General features: G+C 49.3%; 1 protein-coding gene across 3 annotated transcripts in view; it reads right to left on the bottom strand.

Annotated features, from left to right (window-relative positions):
* Nucleotides 1-205: 205 nt before the first annotated feature.
* WFDC1 (WAP four-disulfide core domain 1) overlaps nt 206-24075 on the bottom strand; it is a 36460-nt gene continuing 12590 nt past the window's right edge. The window contains exons 3-8 of one of the 3 annotated variants that reach the window (XM_054668531.2): nt 17130-17322; nt 11930-12013; nt 10716-10856; nt 5821-5862; nt 3091-3164; nt 206-727 (exon numbers count right to left, since the gene is read on the bottom strand). In XM_054668531.2, coding sequence (XP_054524506.1) covers nt 3106-3164; nt 5821-5862; nt 10716-10856; nt 11930-12013; nt 17130-17322 — 519 coding nt within the window. In that variant the 3' untranslated portion in view covers nt 206-727; nt 3091-3105. The remainder of the gene's footprint in view (nt 728-3090; nt 3165-5820; nt 5863-10715; nt 10857-11929; nt 12014-17129; nt 17323-24075) is intronic. The other 2 variants (XM_009431325.5, XM_054668533.2) reach the window with 2 other exon arrangements.

Below are 24075 nucleotides of genomic sequence, written 5' to 3'. Positions count from 1 at the left end.
TCTCGTGCCGGGTTTTCCCAGGAACCGCCCTAATGAATCACTTTCAACAAATCCCCCTCCCAAGGTCTGCTTCAGGGGCTCTATGCTAACACAGGGTTCCAGGAGCAGAGCCGAGCTGACACCTCATCCCAGCAATACCCACGCTGCTTCCTGCCCCTGAATTAAACAGTGACAAAGTATCACAAAACACCAGAGACTCGGCATCTTATTTGGTTGTTTTTATTGTTCTGTGGCCTCCTCCCTACCTGCTAACATTTAGGCCTCAGCACATCCGGTGGCTAGAACTAGCAATCACACATTAGTAAGCAAGTTCATTTCCATTTCCTGATGGATGAATTTATCTTGGGAACATTTGAGATGGGTACATACCTCCCAGAGCCAGACTTGGGAGAAATCTGTCAAAAATATCAAGATGCTGAGCCTTGTCTTAGAAAGGGGCTTCAGAAATGCTTGCATGGGCGGCGGCTTCTTCCCGGGGCAAAGGTCTGGTGGAGCTGCAGGGCCTTGCTCCCAGGATGGTAAAACAGGGACCCAGAGCTGTTAAGTGGCTCCCACAAAGTCACCCAACCAGGCTGGGCCAAACAGGGATTGATGGCCAGGTGTCCTGTCTCTAAGCATCTCTGGGGTCTTGCTCTGCTGAGCTGAATGTGAACTTTGAGGGTCAAACTACTTTTCCCAACTGTTTCCAAGGCTTAGCAGAAAGTAGAGGAATGTTCTTGCAACCTAGCTGGAAAGGAAGCAAAGAAGGATCAGGGTGAACCGCTGCAGGGCAGACCAGAGACAAAGAAGGGTCAGGGTGAACCGCCGCAGGGCAGACCACAGAGTCACAGATCTTTCATCTCCCTGCCACCACCGCCACCAACAGAAACAGCAGGAAGATGCCCCTTTCTGAGAAGACCCAATTCTGAACTCACTGTGACGTCTTCATGGCATCATCTTATTTAGTTCCTAACTCCTCCCTTACCATCAGTCCCATTTTATAGATGAGGAAGCTGAGGCTTGGAGAGCTGAAATTATTTACTAAATCCACAGTGGTGGAACAAGAATTTAAACCCAGACCTAGCTTGCTCCAAAGGCTGTACTTTTTTTTTTTCTTGAAACAGGGTCTCACTCTGTCACCCAGGCTGGAGTGCAATGGTGCAAACATGGCTCACTGCAGCCTTAACCTCCCTAGGCTCAGGTGATCCTCCCACCACAGCCTCCCAAGTAACTGGGACCACAGGTGCACACCACCATGCCTGGGTAGTTTTGTATTTTTTTTGTAGAGATAGGGTTTCACCATGTTGGCCAGGCCAGGCTGGGCTTGAACTCCTGGGATTATACCATATGCCTGCTTCGGTCTCCCAAAATGTTGAGATTACAGGCGGGAGCTGCTGCGCCCACCCAAAAGCCTCAACTTCCAAACTGCCATCCTAAACTGCCTCTCAAGGTCTCATCCTCATCCACTGGCCTCCTCCTTCCCTGTTGGAAGCTCAGTCCTCAGCTGCATCTGACCTACTCCAGGGACGGCTCCTGTCATCAGCAGGTAATAGACATGCTGGCATCAGTCCCTACGGGCTCCAGATTTTCCGGGAGGACTCTGGAATCTGCAGTCTGACATTTGCGTTTCAGCGACGTCCTGGGAGGCTGTCGCCTGCTTTTAGGGGCTCCTTTTTGCCCTCTGTGGCTATCCAGCATTCACAGGGGCTGGGTAGATTTTCAGGTTTAGGGGTGCAACTCCACAGCCCTTTGCATGCACCTACGCCTCACCTTTGAGGGCACCTGAGGGCAAGCCTGTGCCTCACCTGCGGCCTCCTCTGGAGTCAGCCTCCCTGCCACCTTCCTGCATCTACCCCAGGGGCCTTCTTTTGGCTCCCCAAAGCCAGCGTCCCTCCTGCCTCAGTACTTTGACTCTTCCAACTCCCTCCACCTGGGCGCCTATCCTCCAGACCCTCCCCAAGCAGCACCTTCTCACCTCGGATCTTGGCTCAGACTTCAACCCCCACAGGGCCTTCCCTGACCCCAAACGAAGCAGCCCCTGCCCCAGGCTCTGCTCCTGCCCAGGGACTCTGCCACACATTGCCTGTTCACTTCTTCACCACACCTGTCTTTGTATTGATTGATATGTTGGCTTGTGTAGCCATCCCCTACCAGGATGTGGCCTCCCTGAGAGCAGGGGCTCTGTGGGATTTGTTCACCATACCACCCTGGCATGAACTACCGCTGAGCAACCAAGAGGCTGGAACCATGACTATCAGATAGTTGGCACCCAACAGAATTGTTTGACAGAAATGAGAAGAGATAGACAAGACTTCCTGGAGACATCAAGGCAAAGGAATGGAAAGGAAAGTTGCGACCTAGTCTGGTCTTGGATTTTTGATTCAGAGGGATACAGAATTGCTTCCGCTTCTGATCACACACAAAGTTCTCCTATGTTCCTGCCTTGAAATTGCAGTAGGTCCTCATTTAACATCATGGGTAGCTTATTGGAAACTGCAACTTTAAGCAAAATGACCTACTATATAACAAAAACAATTTTACCATAGGCTAATGGATATAAACAAGAGTTGAGGCCAGGCACAGTGACTCATGCCTGCAATCCCAGCACTTTGGGAGGCCAAAGTGGGAGGACTGCTTGAGGCCAGGAGTTCAAGACCAGCCTGAGTAACATAGTGAGAACTCATCTCTACAAAAAATACAAAAAAATTAGCCAGGTGAGGTGGTGTATGTCTGTAGTCCCAGCTACTGAGACTAAGGCTGAGGCAGGAGGATGGCTTGAGCCTAGGAGTCTGAGGCTGCAGTGAACAATGATTGTGCCAGTGCACTCCAGCCTGGGTGACAGAGTGAGACCCCGTCTCTTAAAAAAACAAACAAATGAGTTAAGCTTCTATGGCATACAGTGCATATAGTACGTCGTTGCATTTAAAGTCAGTTTCCAAGAACCTATTGATGACGTTAGGTGAGGACTTACTGCAGAAGGGAATTTCAAATTCTACCAGTAGGGAAAGTGCTACTCTCACCCTCCTGCTCCTCAACCTGGTGGTGAAAGCTGCCAGGACACTGGCTGCCCACATTTACCCTGGCCATGACTCTTGCTCTCTGCCCACTCACCTGCTTGCCGTTGCTTTACTGAAAGTGCCTCTGTTGTCCCCTTCCAGGTTCTGCCACATTCTTTGAGTCACCTTCTGTGAAAAGAACACAGCTCTGTTGGGGTAGATGTATCTATTCCTGCTCTAATGCCACCCGTGTCTCACCAGCAACTGCCAAATGAAGCCTGGTGACCTGGCCCTCTCCTCCCTCCCCCAGCTGAGGTCACTCAGTCCCCACCTGCAGTGCCTCCTCTCCCTCCCCAGGCCCCACAGCTGGTGTCACCAGCTCTGTCTATGTTTCTGGTCTTACCTCCCACCACCTCCACAGCGCACCACACACTCCAGCTTTGGGGATGGCCAAATTGCTTCCGACCTCAAGAGCTTCACATATGCCATTCTGCTGCCCACTATTTCTTATTCTTTAGGCTGAGCTTTCATGTCCCCTCCTTAGGAAGCCTTTCCTCACAACCTGGACTAAGGTGTCCTCATAGTATCCAGCATGTGATGTCAGGAAGGCTTGTCACTATTATCATAAAATAACCACTTGGGCTTTATTCATGTCTGAATTTTCTGCTTGATATTAGCTGCATGACAGCAGCGACTGGGTCTGTCATGTTCACAAATGTAGCTCCAACCCCCAGCACAGACTGATGAGTAATACTTAGAAAATATGTGCTGTAAATTATTGATAAAGACATATCGGATGGATGGGAGAATGGATGGATGGATGGGTGAATGGATAAATGATGGATGGATGGATGGGTGAATGGGTGAATGGATAAATGATGGATGGATGGATGGATGGGTGAATGCATAAAGGATGGATGGATGGATGGGTGAATGGATAAATGATGGATGGATGGATGGATGGATGGATGGATGGATGGATGGATGCATGGATATACGGGTGGGTGGATAGATGGATAGATGGGTAGATGAATGGATGGATGGATGGATGGATGGATAGATGGGTGGGTGGATGGACGGATGGATATATGGATGGATGGATGGATGGATGGATGGATGGATGGATGCACGGATATATGGGTGGATGGATAGATGGATAGATGGGTAGATGAATGGATGGATGGATGGATGGATGGATAGATGGGTGGGTGGATGGACAGATGGATATATGGATGGATGGATAGATGGATGGCTAGATGGCTGGCTGGATGGCTGAATAGATAGATGGATATATGGGTGGATGGATGAATGGATACATAGGTGAATGGATGGATGGATAGATGGGTGGATGGGTGGATGGATGGATGTATGAATGGATGAAAGAAGAGATAGATGAATGAATGCAAGGATATGTGCATGAATGGATGAATGGGCAGATGGATGGATGGTTGGGTGAATGGATGTACGGGCAAATAGATGAGTGGATATAAGGATGGTTGGATGGAGGGATAAAGGAATAGAGGGGTGGATAAAATAATAGATAGATGGGTAGATGAAAAGATAGATGAATATATAGATGGATAGATGGAAGAATGAATAGACGGATGAATAGATTGATGGAGGAATGGATGGATGGATGCATGCTTGAAAAAATGGATGGATGAAAGATTAGATGAATATATGAATGGATGAATGAGTGAATGGATAGATGAGTGGGTGGGTGGATGGATGGTGGGTGGATGCATAGATGGGTGGGTGGATGGATGAGTGGATGGATGGATAAATGGATAGACAGATGGGTGGATGGGGCCAGGCACAGTGGCTCATGCCTGTAAACCTAGCACTTTGGGAGGCTGAGGCGGGCAGATCACCTGAGGTCAGGAGTTTAAGACCAGCCTGGCCAACAAGGTGAAACCTCGTCTCTACTAAAAATACAAAAATTATCCAGGTATGGTGGCGGACACCTGTAATCCCAGCTATTTGGGAGGCTGACACAGGAGAATTGCTTGAACCCGGGAGGCAGAGTTTGCAGTGAGCCAAGATTACTCCAGTGCACCCCAGCCTAGGCAATAGAGTGAGACTCCATCTCAAAAAAAAAAAGGTAGATGGGTGGATAGATGGATAAGTGAAAGGATGTATGTATGAATGGATGGATGGATAGATGAATGGATGATTGGTGAATAGGTAAGTGAATGAAAGGATGGATGGATGGAGGGATGAAGGAATAAAGGGGTGGATAAAAGGATAGATGGGTGGGTGAAAATATAGATGAATATGTGGATGGATGGATGAATGGGTGGATGGATGGAAGAATGAACAGATGGATGAATAGATTATAGAGGAACGAATGGATGAAAGAACAGGAAGATGGATGAAAGAATAGATGGATATATGAATGGATGAATGAGTGGATGGATGGATGAATCGGTGGATGCATGGATGGATGGTGGGTAGATGGGTGGGTGGGTAGATGAATGGAGGGATGAATGGATGGATGAAATAATAGACGGAGAGATGGATGGATCGATGGATGATTAGATGGATGAATGGAAGAGTGGTATCAGCCATGTTTTCCAATTCTCTGAATGAAAGTAGCAGAGGCTTAAATATGAGCAGTTCCAGGCTCTGCTCTTCAGCATGAGGTCATGTTTGCCATGAGCTCCTCTGTGACTCACAACTCCCTGCCCACCATCAGACCACAGGTCTTCTATTTTGTTTCTTAATCCCAGGTCCCATTTTGTTCCCTGTATCTCAGCCCTGGGCTTTTATTGTTTTCTTCACATAAGAAACGTTCACTGCCTTTTTTTGGTGCCCTCTGGAAAGAAACAACAGTTTCTTCTTTTACCTGGATATTCTTTGTAAAGTTTGTGTCGTAGGATTCGCCCATCTGGAAAACAAGTGAGAGGAAAAAACTTCTTTTAGGAGTTTAGAAGGCCAAAACTGTTGTCATAATAATACTGAGGAATTACTTGTGTTTTTCACTCTCACCAGCTCACTAGTGTACAATGGAATTGTTCAGAGGCTACATGAGCATTTTTAATGTCTCAGCTCTAGTTTCTAATATGATAATATCCAGAGCCATCAACCCATAAAGGAAAGCCCTGTGAGATCTCCTTAACATCTTTCAGGGTACAGCGGCCTTGAGAGCAAAAGGTTTCAGAACCATTGTCTTTTTTTTTTTTTCTTTTAGACGAAGCCTCACTTTGTTGCCCAGGCTGGAGTGCAGTGGCATGATCTCAGCTCACTGTAACCTCTGCCTCCTGGGTTCATGTGATTCTCCTGCCTCAGCCTCCCGAGTAGCTGGGATTACAAGCATGCGCCACCACGCCCAGTCAATTTTGTATTTTCAGTAGAGATGGGGTATCGCCATGTTGGTCAGGCTGGCCTCGAACTCCTGACCTCAGGTGATTCACCCACCTCAGCCTGCCAAAGTGCTGGGATTACAGGCGTGAGCCACCGTGGCCGGCCAAAACCACTGTCTTAACAGATGAACTGGAAGCCAAATTTCAACACACTGTTGAGTAAATGTCATTACAAAATATGTTCACAGGGGGAAGAGATGGCACTCTTTTGAGTCTGCCCAAGAGACACTCTGATGTCATTACTGCAAATGACAAAGTAACTTGAGTATGAATCCTCACTCATCCTCTTTGAGCCTCAGTTTCCTCTCCTAAAAATAGGCATAAAATTAGTACCTCTTAAAGTTATTGTGAGGATTAAAAGAAACAATTTCATTTAAAACATATCTATGCAGTATTAGGAGGAGCCATATGAAAATTCTATCTTTGTGTGTAAAAGGTGGTCAACTGCTGGCAATTTCATGCATGTCCCATGACTAGCCGTGCTACCCACCCCATGGTAGCAGGAAAGCATTTGCTGACAGGAATGTGACCAGGACATGTGGATGCTTGAATGTGGCAATCTCTCTCAAATTTAGCTCACTTCTCCATCCTGGTGATCAGCGCTGCCTTTTCTGCTATAAAGTCAATCAAGCACATATGCGCAGCAGCCAGACATTTTCTTTTTCTTTTGTTTTGTGGCCATACTAAAAATCATCAGGCTGTTTGGGACCAACACGGACATTTACTGGTCAAGGTGCTAACGCTCCATGGAACCGCTCCAGGCCCTCCAGTGGGTCAGCGCCTGCTGATCAGCAACTGCAGCAATAACGATTTTCCAGAGCAAATGGCTAAGGTTTTTGTAGGCTGGGGGAGCTCCCCAAAACTTTCCTGCTCCCCCTTTACCTGGGGATGAATTCTGGCCCATAACACCACAAGGAGACAGAGGTAAATGTGGACCCCGGACCCCCTCCTCAGGCCAAATATAATCACTTATAATTTATTACCAAAAATGATTACTCGTCACTTTTCTCAAATTTCCTCCCACTCAAGGCTAGACAAGCCCCACTTCATTCTTCTCAAGCAGTGTCTTGGGCAGGACAAGGAGGGGCCAGCCCCCGCAGCTCAGCTTCTGTGTGACCTCAAACCTACTCAGAAAAATGCACCGATTTTCCCTGAATCCACTCTCTGAAAAACCAGATTTACTATACATGTCAACGTTCATTTTCCTCTTGCATTAAATGTGAACCCCTCAAATGCCTGGTTCCAGGTGCTGGATGGTCAAACTTGAAGGACTATTGGTACCCGCTAGAAGCCTCTCTTACGGGAGGATGGAATCTTAGGTGTCGGCACAGGGTCTCTCACTTACTCTCAAATGATCCAGAAAAATACACACGTAGATTTATAAGTGGGGAGAGAGCATAAAAGAAAATGTAACGGTAGTTTTTTAACAACTGGTGAATCTGGGTGGCGGATTCAAGGTACTACTTTTGCAACATTTTTATAAGTCTGAAATTATTTCAAATATGCAGTTTTTAAAAACTCAAATAAAAAGCTTCTTCCTTGGTAAGGCTGGGACAAGGGGGCCACTCTTCCCCTGAGATTTTTGCTCCAAGGGAAGTTGCTGGAATTCAAAATGTTTTCAAACCTATATATAATTACCAGTAAATTACCAGTAATTATTGCTAAGTGTCAGCCCCCTGAGAACAAGGCTAGGGGGAATTCCACTTACATTTCCATTTGGAAGCCTCAAATCGTTCATTTGGGAGGGGAAGCTCACACACACACACACACACGCACACACACACACACAGGCTCTGAGGCTGGTGGACAGCCTTGGAATTCCAGCTCTGCATCTTTTGGGTAAATTCCTGAACTCATATCCTCCCTTTACGAAGACAGGGATGGTGGTGGCACACATTCACTGAGGACCTACAGTGGGCCAGGTGCTATTCTAAGCACTTCATAGGTGTTTCTCTCACTCAAGCCCCATAACTACCCCATGAAGTAGTCACTATGGTTACCATCGCCATCTCTGTTTTACAGATCAAGGAACCGAGGCTAAGAGAGGTTGGGTGACCTGCTCAAGGCCACGGAGGAAGAAAGTTACAAGCTTTGGACTTCTTTCTGTGGTTCTGAGCCTGCACTCTGAAACCTATGCAGCACTGCCTCCTGGTTCTACTTCTCCTTTTGCAGGCTTGCAGCAAAGCTTAATTTAAAGAGAGCAATCCAAAGGTGCGTGTTAACAGTAGGCATCATTGGTGTGGTCACCACTGAATGACTGACTCTCTTTGCTTAGCTCTGTCTTGAAATGGGAATTTTTTTAACTAGTTTGAACCCTTAAGAACTAGTTTGACTTGGTTTGACCTTGGTCTTAGACATCATAGGGCTGAATGAAAAGATCAGGGGATGAAAAAGACAAGTGCCCAAGGCATTCCTATTATGCCGTCATTATTATAAATGGTGGCATAGCCCAACGAACTCGCAACTCGCCCCACAGCTCTCTTTTGGAAAAGGCTATCCCTTCCACACTCCAGCAGCCTCACAGTGGCTGGCAGGCCCTTGCGGTTTTACATCCAAAGGACCATACACCCCACCCACCCACAGCAGGACTGAGTGTCTAGAGACAAGCAGTGATAAAACAGTGAAGGTTGTTTTCTGTGCTTGTGAATTGATGGACACTCTACACAGATTAACTCACTCCTCAAAGAGCCCTGTGAAGTACCTCAAGTATTATGAACCCATTTTACAGAAAAGGCAAATGAGGCCTGAAAAGGTTATGTTATTTGCTGCCCACAGCAGTAAGGGGCTGAGTAGCTGTGGCAGCCCAGGCTATCTGGCTGGAGAAGCCACCCTATAACCGCAAACAAAGCCCTGCAAATAGCAAGTGGAATGTAGAGGAAACCAAAAAGGCATCTCTTTGTTTCAAAGCCTTTTGTAGATAATTTCTTCAAAGTTCAGGATTCCAGGATTTGCATCACTTTATCTGCAATGATAATGACATTAAATGCATGACTGATTTTACGTCTATGCCTTTCTTGAAACACTTCAGAGAAAAACATTCTCAAATCAGAAAAAAAAAAGAGGTTTTGGCAGATCATGCACTCCCCAGTATACTTTCGGCAAATAGGGTCACTGTAATTATCACCAATCTTGTCTGAGGGTCCTGTCCTTTGCTATTAGGGCTATGAGATGCCGAAGCGGGGACAGGGGCCCCTGGGTGTGGTCTCAGTCTGACTGACATTGACTTTGACAAGGTGAACCTGGCCACCCTGAAGTCCCAGATTCCTGGCTCACCACACAGTTCATCCAAACTCCATGCCAAAAAGCACAATGAAGTCTTTCAACTTGATTTCCTTGAGTGGGGTTCGAGATGGTTTTAGATACCACCAGGAATCGCTGTGCCATTGTTCTTTCTTTTCTTGGGAAAATTATGCCAATGAGAGCAACACAATTCACTCATCTATTTATTGCCTTTGTGTCCAAAGACGAACACAAATTAAGTCAAACTGAACAGTCCTGGCAGAAGTTCTGGAAGTTAAGGATTCTCAGACAATTCTAATTCAATGCAGTTTGAAAACAGATACAGATGCTCCTTTAAAACAGACACAGATGCTTCTTGACTTACAATGGAGTTATGTACTGATAAACCCCCTACAAGCTGAGAATATCTTAAGTCAAAATGCATTGAACACAGTTAACCTACTGAACACCATACCTTAGCCGAGCCTACCTTAACTGTGCTCAGAACACTTACATTAGCCTAGAGTTGGGCAAAGTCATCTAACACAAAGCCTATTTTATAATAAAATATTGAATGTGTCGTGTAATTTGATTACCATACTGAAAGTGAAAAACAGAATGGTTGGATGGGAACTTGAAGTACAGTTTCTACGGAATGCATGTTGCTTCTGCACCAGCGTAAAGTCTAACAATCTTAAGTTGACCATCGTAAGTCGGGGTCCATCTACACATACGTGGATATAAAACATCCAGTGTTTACTGACCACCTACTATTCCTTAGGGCTGCTCCGACTGCTCTGCACTTATGATTTCAGTCACGCCCCACAACAGCATGTAGTAGCCCCATTTTACAGATGAGGAAACTGAGGCTCAGAGATAGGAAGAAATTAACCCCAGTGTCGCCCAGCTGGGAGGTGCAGAGCTGGGGTTTGCAGCCAGTCTGCTGGCTCAAGAGCTTCGGTCACATGCTAGTGTGACAGGGAAAGGGTAGGGGCCATGAAAGAAGGAGCCGGGCAGGGGGAAGATGTGACGAGCTCTCAGTCAGGCCCAGGTGCTGGGGCTGCTTCCTGGGGCAGGTCGTCCATGGGGGTGAGAGGCGCTTACAGGGAGAAGGGGACTGGGGCAGGAGCCAGGATCAGGGCTGGGGTGCCACACTCACCTGCTTGCCGGCGCTGCTTGACGCACTGCCCACGGTTGGGGATACCTTCGGCCACGTCACCTGGGCTCAGGATGTGGCACTCATAGCCCGAGGGACAGAGCAGGGGTTCGGCCCCATCCTCCGTGGTGCTGCACGCCTCTGCTGCAGGAGGGACACACGCTGGGGTCTAGAAGGCCGACTCCCAGGACAGGTGCACATGCTAGGGTCTAGATGGCAGACTCCCGGGACGGGTGCAGGGAACGCACCTCACCCAGAGAGGCGGCCTCGCCTCTGTACCCCAGGTTCCAGGCTAGGCCCTGGGTCTCACTCAGCGGCATGTGGCACACGTGCACACCCACAAACACGCACACACACACAGGCAGTCCAAGCTCACCTGATCCCAAACATACTCTCACAGGCTCAGCAACATCCATATAGACATGTTCACGGATACACCCTGAAACACACACTCACCCCTACAGTCGCATGGGGACACAGACACTTACACAAGCAAGTCAGACGCACAAATACACACAGACATATACGCACGTTCATCCCCACACACAAATCCTGCACACACATATCCACACCCACATACACACACGCTTACCCACACATGTACACTCACAATACAGTCACACACTTTTGCATGCACACACACACACACACACACACACACAAATATTCAGCCACAGGCACAAGGACAGCCACACAGTTGCATACACGGCCGCACACTCTAGCGGACACAGTCACACAACACACAGATGGACGTGGAGTCAGAAGCACAGCTGCAGGTGTGCAAGGGTGCCCGCTCGCACCTCCTAGGCCTCCAGGCCCCCGACCTGCATGCTGTTCCTTCCAGAAACTGCCCTCTGCCTCCTGGTACCTCCCCCACCCCCGGGGAGGCTTCATCATTAGAGAGCGGTGAACCCCCTAGAATTCTAGGAATTTGAAAACCAACACTAAGCCCCCTCCCCTTCAATTCTCCATCCAGGAGGAGGCTCCATTCTTGGGGAGAGTCGAAGCCCTTATTCTGTACTGGGCTTTGATTCTGGCCAAGCCCCCAGCCATCAGCCCTTCTGCGCTGGGGTGGGGAGGATCAAAGAGGGCTGAGTGTTTGGCTGAAGGGCCCGTGCATGGGGGACAGCCGGCCTGGTGCTGCCAGCTTTCTGGAAGTAGCTGAGAAGGAGGGATCGAGGCTTGGATGTAGGGTCTGGGCTTTACCCGGCAGGTACCTTGTAACACCTCCTCAGGGCCATCCAGGAGCCAGCCATTGCCACCAAGCCATCGAGGTTTCGGCTGCACCAGCCAGTCTAAGACTAACACAATACAGGGTCAGATCAAGGCCCTCCTCAAGCAGCTGAGAAACGCCCAGGCTTGGGGGCTGGGGGCACCCCAACTTCATGACAGCACAGAGGCTCCCCATGGGAGAAATAACTATGGTTCCTGGCACACCTTCACCCTTTGCTTTTAGTGACGGAACCTTTCAATGTGGGCTGGGCACTGGGCCACAAAGCTGGGGACTACCCTTCCCTGCCTCCCTTGCAGCTACAAAGATGGGAGCAGCAGTGACCATGCAACTTCCTGTCTCACCCTCCAATCGGGGCTCTCTGCTCCCCTCCCTCCCTCTTTTCCTTCCTGCAGGCTGGGGGCCATTCTGACCATGTGGACAAGGACATCAGTCAGACTGCAGAGTGGCAAGAAGGAAGGAAGCAGGGTCCCTAGATGGCTTTGCAAGCAGAGCTACCTGCCTATCACAAATGTCTGTCTCTGCACTAATAGCTGAGAGAGAAGAAAATGCCTCACAGGTTGGGTTCCTGTATTCATGGGTCTTTTTGTTGCAGCAGCATAGCCTGTTCTCTAACTAATACTTTTTTTTTTAACTTTTAGGTTCGGGGGTACACGTGCAGGTTTGTTGCACAGGTAAATTGTATGTCGCTGAAGTTTGGTGTATGGGTGAAGTTTGGTGTACAGGTGATCCCATCACCCAGGTATAACCAATATACCTGGTTTTAAAAGAAAGAGTCACCCACACAGTTTATGGGAAGGCCTTCAAAAGGCAGGGGTCAAAAACTCAAACGCCTCTAGGGGACAGGTAGATGACATTAAACAGGAAAGCAGACCAGGCAGGGCCACGGCAAATCAGAGAGTGCCTCCTGCCTGGATGAATCAGCTGCTGGTTAGCCCTGACCAGTTATTTCCAATGCTCCCAGACTGTTTTTTCTTTTTTCTTACTGTAAGTTCTTATTCTATTTATTTACTTATTATTTACCTATTTATTTATTTTGAGACAGAGTCTTGCTCTGTCACCCAGGCTGGAGGGTAGTGGCACAATCTCAGCTCACTGCAACCTCCGCCTCCCAGGTTCAAGCAGTTCTCCTGTCTCAGCCTCCTGAGTAGCTGGGATTACAGGCATGCGCCACCACACCTGGCTAATTTTTGTATTTTTGTAGAAATGGGTTTTGCCATGTTGCCCAGGCTGGTCTTGAACTCCTGGCCTCAAGTGATCCACCCCCTTCGGCCTCCCAAAGTGCTGGGATTACAGGAGTGAGCCACTGCACCTGGACTGTAAGTCTGTATTTTTTTTTTTTTTTTTGAGACAAAGTTTCACTCTTGTCTCCCAGGCTGGAGTGCAATGGCGCAATCTCAGCTCATTGCAACCTCCGCCTTCCGGGTTCAAGTGATTCTCCTGCCTCAGTTTCCCAAGTAGCTGGGATTACAGGCGCACACCACCATCCCCGGCTAATTTTTGTATTTTTAGTAGAGACGGGGTTTTGCTATGTTGGCCAGGGTGGTCTAGAACTCCTGACATCAGGTGATCTACCCGCCTTGCCCTCCCAAAGTGCTGGTATTACAGGCGTGAGCCACTGCACCCGGCCAAGTCTGTATTTTTAAAAATAGAAATCTTCTGGTTTTTAAGTGTTGACAAGTAATTTTAAAACTTTTTTATTAATGATGATGATGATTATTATTATTCTGTAGAGATAGGGGGTCTCCCTATGTTGCCCAGGCTGGTCCCAAACTCCTGACCTTGCGTGATCCTCCTGCTTTGGCCTCCCAAAGTGCTGGGATTACAGGTGTGAGCCACCGTGCCTGGGCAGAAAACTTTAAGCATGTTGGAGATCAAAACGGTTCTGGGATCACATTTGCTTGTGACCTCTGCATTCGTTTGACTCCAAAATAAGACAAAAATAAAAATTACTAATATTTATCTTTATAAAGAGAATAGAAAAATAATTAGCATCTTTTAAAGTATATTGATGGGTACTGGTAAAAATGCTGGTTAGCTTTTTCTGTAAAGGAGCACTTGCTGATTATACTGATTATAATGACATGAAAGTTGGAACAGCAGAGAAAGGAGCCAGCAGTCTGTGACCTCCGAAACAGGAATGACGCGATGGTTTTTCAGCCTCTATACCCAACCTTTCGGTTCTTCCCTCCTTTCCACCACCACATCGGACCACGTGTTAGGAAACATTTTCAGGTAGGAAACGTAGTAATATGTGCTGTTTGTATTCTCTTTTGCCTTGATCAAAGGCTTCTGAGAAGCAGGGAAATAAGCAAATGTTTGGAGTAGTGAAACTTGGTCCGGGCTCCCCATCACTCTAGTTGAAGACCCTTAAAGGCCTGGTGGCCCTGGGGTCTCAGCTCTTCATGACCGCACTGGAACTACCTGGGATCACCTCCCAAATAAACAACCTGGGCCCAAGTCCTTGTCTCTGGGTCTGCTTTGGACAGACCCAAATCCAGATGGCAATGAAGAAGTAAGGTTCCTGGAACAGGGCCTGATGTGTTCCACGTCATCTTATCTTAGACCAGTGGTTCTCAATGCAGAGCGATTTTGTTCCCCAGAGAGCATTTAGGAAAGATTAGAGACGCTTTTGGTTGTCACAGCTTGGGGTAGAGGTTGCTACTGGCACCTGGTGGGGGGGGACCGAGGAAGCTGCTGACCATCCTACAGTGCACGGGAGAGCGCCCCCCGCCCCCCTGCCCAGCAAGTAGAATCATCCAACCCCAAATGTCAATATGCCAAGATTGTGAAATCTGGTGTTAGACAGCATTGTTGTTATTACTCACTAGTAGTATGATTGCTGTTCCTGCTGGCTAGTGAATGAGTGAATGAGTCAATATTTATTGAGTATTATATGCCCAGAGACCATTTTAGATGCTGGGGTTACAGCAGTGAATGAAAGACAAACTCCCTGCCCTGTGGGGCTGACCTTCAAGTGGGGAGAGAACAGTCAATGAACAAACAAGTAAAACACAGTCTTCCAGATTACGCTACAGAGAAAAATTAAACAGGGATGGAGGGTTAAAAAATGGCCAAGGAGAGGCTGTCATTTAGAGAGGGAAATCTTTCCTGAAAAGTGGCCTTTGGAAATAGGTCTAAAGGAGGCAAGGAAGTGAGCCATGGGCTGTCTGGGGGAGGATATTCCTGGCAATGAAGGACCCCACACGTGGGTACAGGTGCCAGGGCAGGGGCTCCACATTCCCACACTCACGGCCTAAGGCAATGAACACTTCTCTACAGTCAGACAACTGGATGGAAACTGCAGGTCTGCCTGCTGTGTGACCTTGGGCAAATGATTCATCTTCTCTGAGCTTCAGTTGTGACACAGGGCTGATAACAGTCATCTCATCAAGCTGTGTGAGCATGAAACGAGATGATGTATGAAAAGGCTATTGGGAATGCCATGTACAGTTGTATCATCTGTGCACTGCTCAAAAGCTCCTGCTCTAGGCAGGAAGCAAGGCTAGAAGCCCCATGCCAGGTCACATTCCAGAGGAAGGGGCACCATTTTTGATAAGTCCACCAGAGGGGAGTGCCTTGATGTGCTTGTCCACCATAAGGAGCAACATTTAGTTTTTCTTATGAAGGCTGAGTAGGAGGCTGCCTGGCCTGGAGCAGCGGCCAGTTCCTGCCCAGAGGCAGTACTGAAATAGTCCCTGTCTGTCTTGATGAGCATTATAAGACTGTAATTATGAGCATGATTAAGTGTGCTGAGTCCCCTGTCATCGCTGTGACCTCACCCCAGAGAAAACAAAGTGAGGTCATTCTTGCCATCTCTGACTCTCCTCTCAGCCTTGGGAGGAGGGGCTGGGCCACCTTCTCGAGCCGCCTTCCCTAATTAAGGCCCATGGGAACCCACAGCCTCTCGCAGAAGGTACAGTCCAAACAGCTGTTGTTATCACCCTGAGCAGAGCCGAGGGTGGAGAAAACTTCCTTGCCCCAAATCCTACCCGCTTAGGGGCACATTTTCCCCAGGAAATAGCTACTTGTCTACCCTACTCCCCACTTACTGTCCCCGACGGGGTCACCTCCTTCCCTTCCCAAACCTTCTCTTCAAAAGGGATCTGAAACTCCGTCCTGCCAATGATGAATCCCTGAACATTGTTTCTCCCCGAGAGGTTGGCATCGTGATTCAACACACATCTCATTATCTGCTCCCAGCCCTGCGCAGTGCTGAGCACTTTGGAGTGGCAGGCCGACCGTGAGCTGCACGTTGTCTTTTCTTTTCTTTTTCTTTCTTTTTTTTTTTTTTTTTTGAGACAGAGTCTCACTCTGTCACCCAGGCTGGAGTGCAATGGCACAACCTTGGCTCACTGCAAGCTCCACCTCCTGGGTTCAAGTGATTCTCCTGCCTCAGTCTCCCAAGTATCTGGGATTTGAGGCTCCTGACACCACGCCTGGCTAATTTTTGTATTTTTAGTAGAGACGGGGTTTCAGCATGTTGCCCAGGCTGGTCTTGAACTCCTGACCTCAGGTGATCCACCCGTTTCACAGGAGAGGAGACTCAAAAAAGTGACAGCTGGCTGGTGGATCTGAAGCCACGCACCCGCTCCTCTCTGGGGCACGCCCCATCTGGATTGCTAAGCTCCTGGTCTCCACCTCAAATACCCCAGGGCCAGGCATGAGAAGTGTGGCGGGCCTGGTGGGGTGATGGGGTGAGTGGGAAGCTAGAGGACACCTCCTCATCCAGGGGCACCTGAGGTTCCAGCTGGTGGCAGCCCAGGGAACATGGTCCGGTATTTTAAAGAAAAGCCTCGAATCTTGATCTTTTAAATGAGAAATCCCACTGCACCCGCATCCTATCAGCGGGCATTTTCCCGGGAATGGGTGTCTGCTGGACTGTGGCTCCCTGGAGGCATCTAGGGTCCCTGCCCCCATCCCATTTTCATAGGAAGTGGCATTTTCTCTGGAAGGGCATCTCCTACAACGCAGGTCCCCAGGGGCAGTGGGACACACAACAGCTGCACAGCAGCGCCACGCCTGCTCAAGGAGCGCCCGTCCCAGTTCACAGGTGCGCAGTGGAGGCGCCCGAGACCCGCCCAGGTGGCCCAGCTTTAAGCCCAGCTCCTTTCTTCCCCTCCCCCGGGACAGCTCTGTTTACCTGTCCTTCTCCCTCAGCCCCCTCCCTCGGGCCCAGGACCTACCTGGCGGGGGCGGCACAGCTTCTAGGCAGGCGTAGGCGCATCCGTTGTAGCAGCAGCGCCGGTGCCGCGGGCACTCGGAGTCCGCCTGACAGCGCGCGGCCTGGCAGGCGCCGGGGGGCAGCGTCCGCGGAGGCGGCGGGCAGCGGTCTGCTCGGGGCTGCCGGGGGCCGCCGGGCGCGCCCGCCTCCTCGGCCTGCGGGGAGAGGGCGGTGTCAGCAGCTCTGGGGCGCGCGTTCGAGTCCCGGCGCCACCCGGAGCTTGCAAGGGGGTGGGCAGTGCGCCGGGCCTCTCTGAGCCTGCGTTTCCTCTTGTGAGAAACAGCAAGCAGGCAGAGCCAGCCTCGGAGGGCGGCTCACAAGGTCAGAAGATACCATGTATCTTTTTATAACAGTCGGCACGAAATAACTGAAAGCCCAGAGCAAAAGGATAAGCGAATCTTGGTGTGTTTGCTGAGGGACAATTACTTAAGTATCTACCCCGTGTGAGAGAGAGATGATATATAATACATAATATATGTGGTATATATGTGTATATACATATGTCTGCATGTATACATATACGTACACACATGTCTATACATATGTATATGTACATATGTGTGGATTTCTTATAATCCATGTTTATATAGAGCTTTGAGAATTTACAAATTATACACAGAATCATTAAATCCATGCAACAACATCGATACATCTCAGAAAATAAAGAAAGGAAAAAAGCCAGATCAAAACAGAACACCACAGTGGGATTCCACTTATATTTGCAGCTCAAAAACAGGCCAAGCTGATGTCTGGCATGAGAAGTCAGGAATCTGGTGGGCAGTGACTGGCTGGGAACACGTGGTCTTGGGACTGGCTCTGTTCTGTTTCTTGGTCTGGGGGCTGGTTACATGGTGTGTTTATTTTGTGGGAATTCATGGAGCTGAACACGTAGGATTTATATGCTTTGAAGTATTTTTTGTTTGTTTTGTTTTGTTTTTGAGACGGAGTTTCGCTCTTGTTGCCCAGGCTGGAGTGCAGTGGCGCGATCTCAGCTCACCACAACCTCCACCTCCTGGTTTCAAGCGATTCTCCTGCCTCAGCCTCCCGAGTAGCTGGGATTACAGGCATGTGCCACCACACCCCGCTAATTTTGTATTTTTAGTAGAGACAGGGTTTCTACATGTTGGCCAGGCTGGTCTGGACCTCCTTACCTCAGGTGATCCGCCTGCCTCGGCCTCCCAAAGTGCTGGGATTACAGGTGTGAGCCACCGCGCCTGGCCCGAAGTATTATGTTTTAATAAAAAGTTCAAAAATAAGATATAGGGGCCAGGTGCTGTGGCATACACGTGTATAATCCCAGCATTTCCAGAAGTCAAGGTGGGTGAATCACTTGAGCTCAGAAGTTTGAGACCAGCCTGCCCAACATAGCGAAACCCCTTCTCCACTTAAAAAAAAAAAAAAAAAAAAGGCAGTCAGACATGCTCATTCTCTCCTGTAGTCCCAGGTACTTGGGAGGCTGAGGCGGGAGGATGTTTGATCCCAGGAGGTCAAGGCTGCAGTGAGCTGTGATCGCACTACTGCCCTCCAGCCTGGGCAATAGAGTGAGACCCTGTTAAAAAAAAAAAAAAAAAAAAGTCCGGGCGCAGTAGCTCACACCTGTAATCCCAGCACTTTGGGAGGCCAAGGCAGGTGGATCATGAGGTCAGGAGATCGAGACCATCCTGGCTAACACGGTGAAACCCCGTCTCTACTAAAAATACAAAAAAAAAAAAAATTAGCCGGGCGTGGTGGCGGGCACCTGTAGGAGAATGGTGTGGACCTGGGAGGCGGAGCTTGCAGTGAGCCAAGATCGTGCCACTGCACTCCAGCCTGGGTGACAGAGTGAGACTCCGTCTCCAAAAAAAAAAAAAAAAAAAGATAGAGTACTGTACTTAACATATAGGAATATGGGTGAGTGACCAATAAGATCAATATTTTAAAGGTAAGACCGAGAAAGTTTAAGCCACCAGGCAAACTGCCCTGGTTCCCCTGACACCAGACCCCATCCACGCCCAGTAACACTGTTCTGCTTCTATGAAAATGGGGTGCGTGGTGAGCAGTTTGTGCTCATTTGCACACACACACAGAGTTAGATACAGGATAGATTAATTGAAAAAAACCACCTTGGCTTGCGCTGCCTCCTGGCCTCTGCCTAAACTGTTCCTTTAATCCAAAATGCTTCACCTACTTACCTCCCCACAAGTCCTCCCCTAACATATTCAAAATCTGGCCCCCTTGTGCTGGCCAAGTACATAGGGCATATCTGCAAATTGGAATAGTAGACAGCCATGAAAACCTGCCTTTAAGGTGTTGGCAAAAAATGAAATAAGACTCAATGTGCCACATATGAAAGATCGCCAGGATATAGCGGCTCATGAAGAAAACCATGGTTCGGAACAGCGTGTAGGCTCTGCCCCATCTGTGGTTTTAAAAAATGCACACAGATGTAACATATATATATATATATATATTTGCATAGGCTGAGAACGTTTTTGGAAGGATACACAAGATCACACAAGAAACCATTATGAAAGGTGCCTTTGGAGAGAAGAATAGGGTGTAAAGCTGAGAGAGATTTCTTACTATTGTATACCCTTCTGCAGTGGTTCAATGTCTTTTTACCGTGTACACATTACTTCTTCAATTTAAAGACAGTCCCCGTGCAGAGCGAGGGCACATCATCCAAGTCCTGGCTTAATCTAGACTTGACTCACAGAACCTCACAAAGCTACTGAAGCTGCTTTGATGACAATGTGGGTGCCGTCACCTCCAGGCCTTTGCCCGTGCTGTATCCTCTGCCGAATGCCCGTTCCTTCAGGTCTTCCAGAGGGACCATTCCCCGAGACTCAAATCAGCGCTCAAGGCTGGGATGTGCTTCCTTAACACCAGCCCTCCCAGGCCAGGGTTAGGGCCACGCCACCCCCCTTCTATGTCCCACACCCACCCTCCCTTGTCACTCTTTCTCGGTGTCTTAATAGAAATCCGCCATCGCATTTAACCAGTGAGCGACCCCTTCAAGGGAGGGCCTCGAGCCTCCTGTGTCTCTTTCTGCACATACAGTTGGCTGAATAAAGGTCCCCAAAGACACCAGGCCCTACTCCCTGGAATCCTAAATGCAAAGGAAAAAGGGTCTTTGCAGACGCAATTAGGTTAAGGATCTTGACATGGGGAGATGATTCTGCATTTTCCAGTGGGCCCTAAATCCAGTCACAAGTGTCTGAGAAGAGGGGAGCAGAGGGAGATCACACACACACACACACAAGCACGCCCCACACACACACATGCACACACGCATGCACACACACATGCACACAAGAAAGTCATGTGAAGAGGGAGGCAGAGATGGCATCTACAGACCAAGGAGTGACCATGATTGCCAGCAGCCAGCGGAAGAGGGATTGGCAAGGAAGGAACCTCTGGAGTTGGGGGGGGCGCGGCTCTGCGGACCCCTTGATCTCAGTCCAGTGAAACTGATGCTGAACTTCTGGCCCCAGAACCATGAGACAATTCATTTCTGTTGGCTTAACCACCCCTCCCACCCCAGTTTGTGGTCATTTGTTATGGCGGCCCCTGGAAACTTGATATCTGTCCCTCTGCCAGGCACATTCTATAAATGAACCCCACCCCAGGCCCAAATCCCCATCAGTGCCTCCACAGTGGCCCCGTCCCCGGCCTCGCTGCCTCCAAATCCATCCATTCTCCAAACTGCAGCCCAAAGAGGCTTTATGAAAGGCACCTGTGGATTTGGTCACCTCTGTGCTCCAAGGCCCCAGAGGCTTCCCAGCACCCTCGGGACAAAGTCCCAGCTCCCCACTCGACCTCCGAGCCCTGTGCCAACCAGGTACATGTTACTTTTTCAATTTAATAACTTAGATATAGGATACATTGGCCTCATCTCATCGCCCCGACCCTCCTTGTCCTTACATGCCAGCAAACTGCCCTCCCTCCTCCCCACGCCCTCCAAGCACATTCCTCTCTTCAAACCGTTTCCTCCAGCTGAGCTTGTCTCATCCAGCAGAGCAGAGGGCAACCACAGCGGGCTCCGCAGCTAATGGGCTTGGTTCAAATCCCGGCTCTAGGGCTTAAATCCTCTCTGCCACTCACTTGCTGTGTGACCTTGGGCAAGCATCAGTTTCTCCCTATAGAACTTCCCTCCTGGGGTATCCTGAGTCTGCACCCAGGATGGTGTCTACACCCAGGATGGCATCTATGCCCAGGCTGGTGTCTACACCCAGGCTGGCGTCTACACCCAGGCTGGCATCTACACTCAGGATGGCATCTACACCCAGGCTGGCGTCTACACTCAGGATGGCGTCTACACCCAGGCTGGTGTCTACACTCAGGATGGCATCTACACCCAGGCTGGCATCTACACTCAGGCTGGCATCTAGCACAGTGCCACCGATCATCATTGGCACGTGCTGGTCCTCTGCCTGGAAGGCCTCCCATCAGCTTCTATTGGCCAAATCACCCTTTAGTCCTCAGCTTAAACGGCCTTCTGAGGGCAGCTTTCCCCAGACTCGTCGGGATGTTTCTAGTATGAGTCGTCTTCATTTTTAGGCCCTCGCCACCCCACACTGAGAGCAGAGGCTGTGTCTGTCCCTGCCTGGCTGGGGCCGAGTGCAGTCCTTCCTGCGTCCCTATCTGGGTAGCTGCAAACTGCACGCGGTGTCACCAGTGCCCTGCAGGGGGCACCAGGTCCCCGGGAACAGGTCCTGGCCGGGTGCCCCTGGGAACCAGTGGGATCACCAAGACCAGAGGTTTTCAGCTGCCCCCAGGGAGCCTCAGGGCCTGAGACTGAGGGCATGAGGGTCAGAGAGCAGGAATGGCCAAGCAGGAGGGCGGGTGGTGCGGCAGGAAAGCCTGGGATGGGGGCCCCTGGCCCCCATCCCTGCTTCACCCAGAGAAGCCTTCTTTTCACTCTTGTAGACATTGGCTGTTAAATTCACGAAAAGTGAAAATGACCACTAAGCTGGCATTTGGTGGATATGGAGACGAGGCCTTAAGGAGGTGAATGGTTTTCCCCAAAGACAAAGGGGAGACCAGAGCGTGGATCAGTCCTTTTATCACCCCTTTCTCCGCCCAATCTCCCTCACCCCTGTAACCACCACCAATAACTTTCCAGCCGCAGCAGGTGCATAATCCCACACCATTAGCTCTTAGTTCATTTGCTGAAGAATTAACTACATTGGACCCATGTTGGGGTCTGCAATTTTTAATCCTGATATAACATGACAGGCGCCCCAGCCTCCTTCGGAGGGTGGTTAAGAATACACCGTACGTCGTTGGGAGGGGGCGGCTTATTTTTCCGCCCAGCTTATTTTTCGATGAAGCCTCATTTATGAAATTTAATGGAACCTGGTGATCAGAAGCAAAACACTTTTCACCCACTGCAAATGCCTCCCAGTCCTGTGACTTCCTTAATGGCAGCCCCAGACGGGAGGGTACGCAGAGATCAATTTTAGCTGTGCCGCTGTCTCAGAGGAAAATTCAAATGTCATTTCTCAGAATTTGGAGAGAACAAAGAGATAAGCGCCTTAGAAGCCACATCTCCCAAGTTATTTACTGCGTGGCTGAAACAACAGATGGTCGTGAGTGATAAAGCACTGATTTCACTGAGAGGCCCAGATTAAAGGATTACATGTTTTGAAAAATATTTCATGTCACGCAAGGTGACACTCAAAGAGGGTTCCAAACACAGGGCATTTTCTGGACTTCTGGGAAATAACTTTTACTCAGAGAAACAAACAGCTTACCCTCCAATTTATCCCTGGCCCCCATGGGTTAAAGGAGTTAACAGCCAAGGTTCTTGGCCTAGAGGTTGGACTGGAATTGGCTCCCCTGACCCCCTCTACGTCTCTGACCTCTCTTCCAGCACTCCCCTCCTTACTCATTCTCTCCAGCCACCCAGTCCCACCTCTGGGCCTTTGCACTGGCTCTTTCCCCGCCCACCCACCATATCTGCCCGGCTCTCACCTACTCGGGGTCTGCTCATACAGCCTTCCCTTCCCCCTCTCCCTGCTTTGTGGAGCTTCACGCACCTCATCACCCTTGGGTGGATTGTGTATTATGAACTCATTTGTTTGCTGTTTTTCTCCCTCCTAGGGACAGGAACTTGGTTTTGTTCTTACCTGTGTCCCTGGCTCCTAGAACAGTGCCTGGCACATAGCAAGTACTCAGTAAATATTCTTCGGGTGGAATAAAAGCTGTGATGATGATGATGATGATGATGAAGATGAGGATGATGGTGGTCAACAGACCCTGGCAGTTTGCCTGGCACCCTTCTAAGTGCTTAACATGCATTAACTGGCTGATCTGCACATGGGCCCTGTGCAGTGGGTTCTGCAGAGCGGGGGTCCTGCACAGGTGTAGGGGCAGCCCTTTGTGTTTGTGTAAGGCTGTGCTATGGGCAAGCGTCATCACACTCCTATGCTCACTTAATGCGGATGTGAACTAGGGGAGTGGGTCTTGATATCCCACACTCCAGAGATGAGGAAAGATGCTTTCAAAAGGTAAAGCTGGACTCGGCCGTCCTCAGTTTCTGAAGATTCGCTGCTCCTCCTGGCCCTGGAGGCTTCCGCACACTGTTCCTTCCACTCGGAACGCTTCCTAACTCTTTTTCACAGCTGAACCTCCACACTCTTTGGGGCAAGAACTTAGGAGCCATATCCCAAGATGGAAGGGACCGAAGCTCATGACCTCTTATACAGCAAAGGCTGCTTTGCACAGGGATTAAGGGCTCAGGTGTAGGAGTCTGACGCGTCTGGGTTTGAAGCCCATGGCTGTGCGATCCTACAGGAAAATCACTAACATATCTGAGCCTCATCTGCAAAATGGACACAAAAGTAATACCTGCTGCCGATGTTTGTGGTGAAGATCAAAAGAGACCACACCTGCATGTGCTCGGCTCAGCACGGGCAATGCTAATC

Source organism: Pan troglodytes, chromosome 18 (genome assembly GCF_028858775.2).
Source record: "Pan troglodytes isolate AG18354 chromosome 18, NHGRI_mPanTro3-v2.0_pri, whole genome shotgun sequence".
In the NCBI taxonomy this organism is placed as follows: domain Eukaryota; kingdom Metazoa; phylum Chordata; class Mammalia; order Primates; family Hominidae; genus Pan; species Pan troglodytes.
Note: the sequence above shows the minus strand (reverse complement) of the source record. Positions and strands in the feature narration are given on the sequence as shown.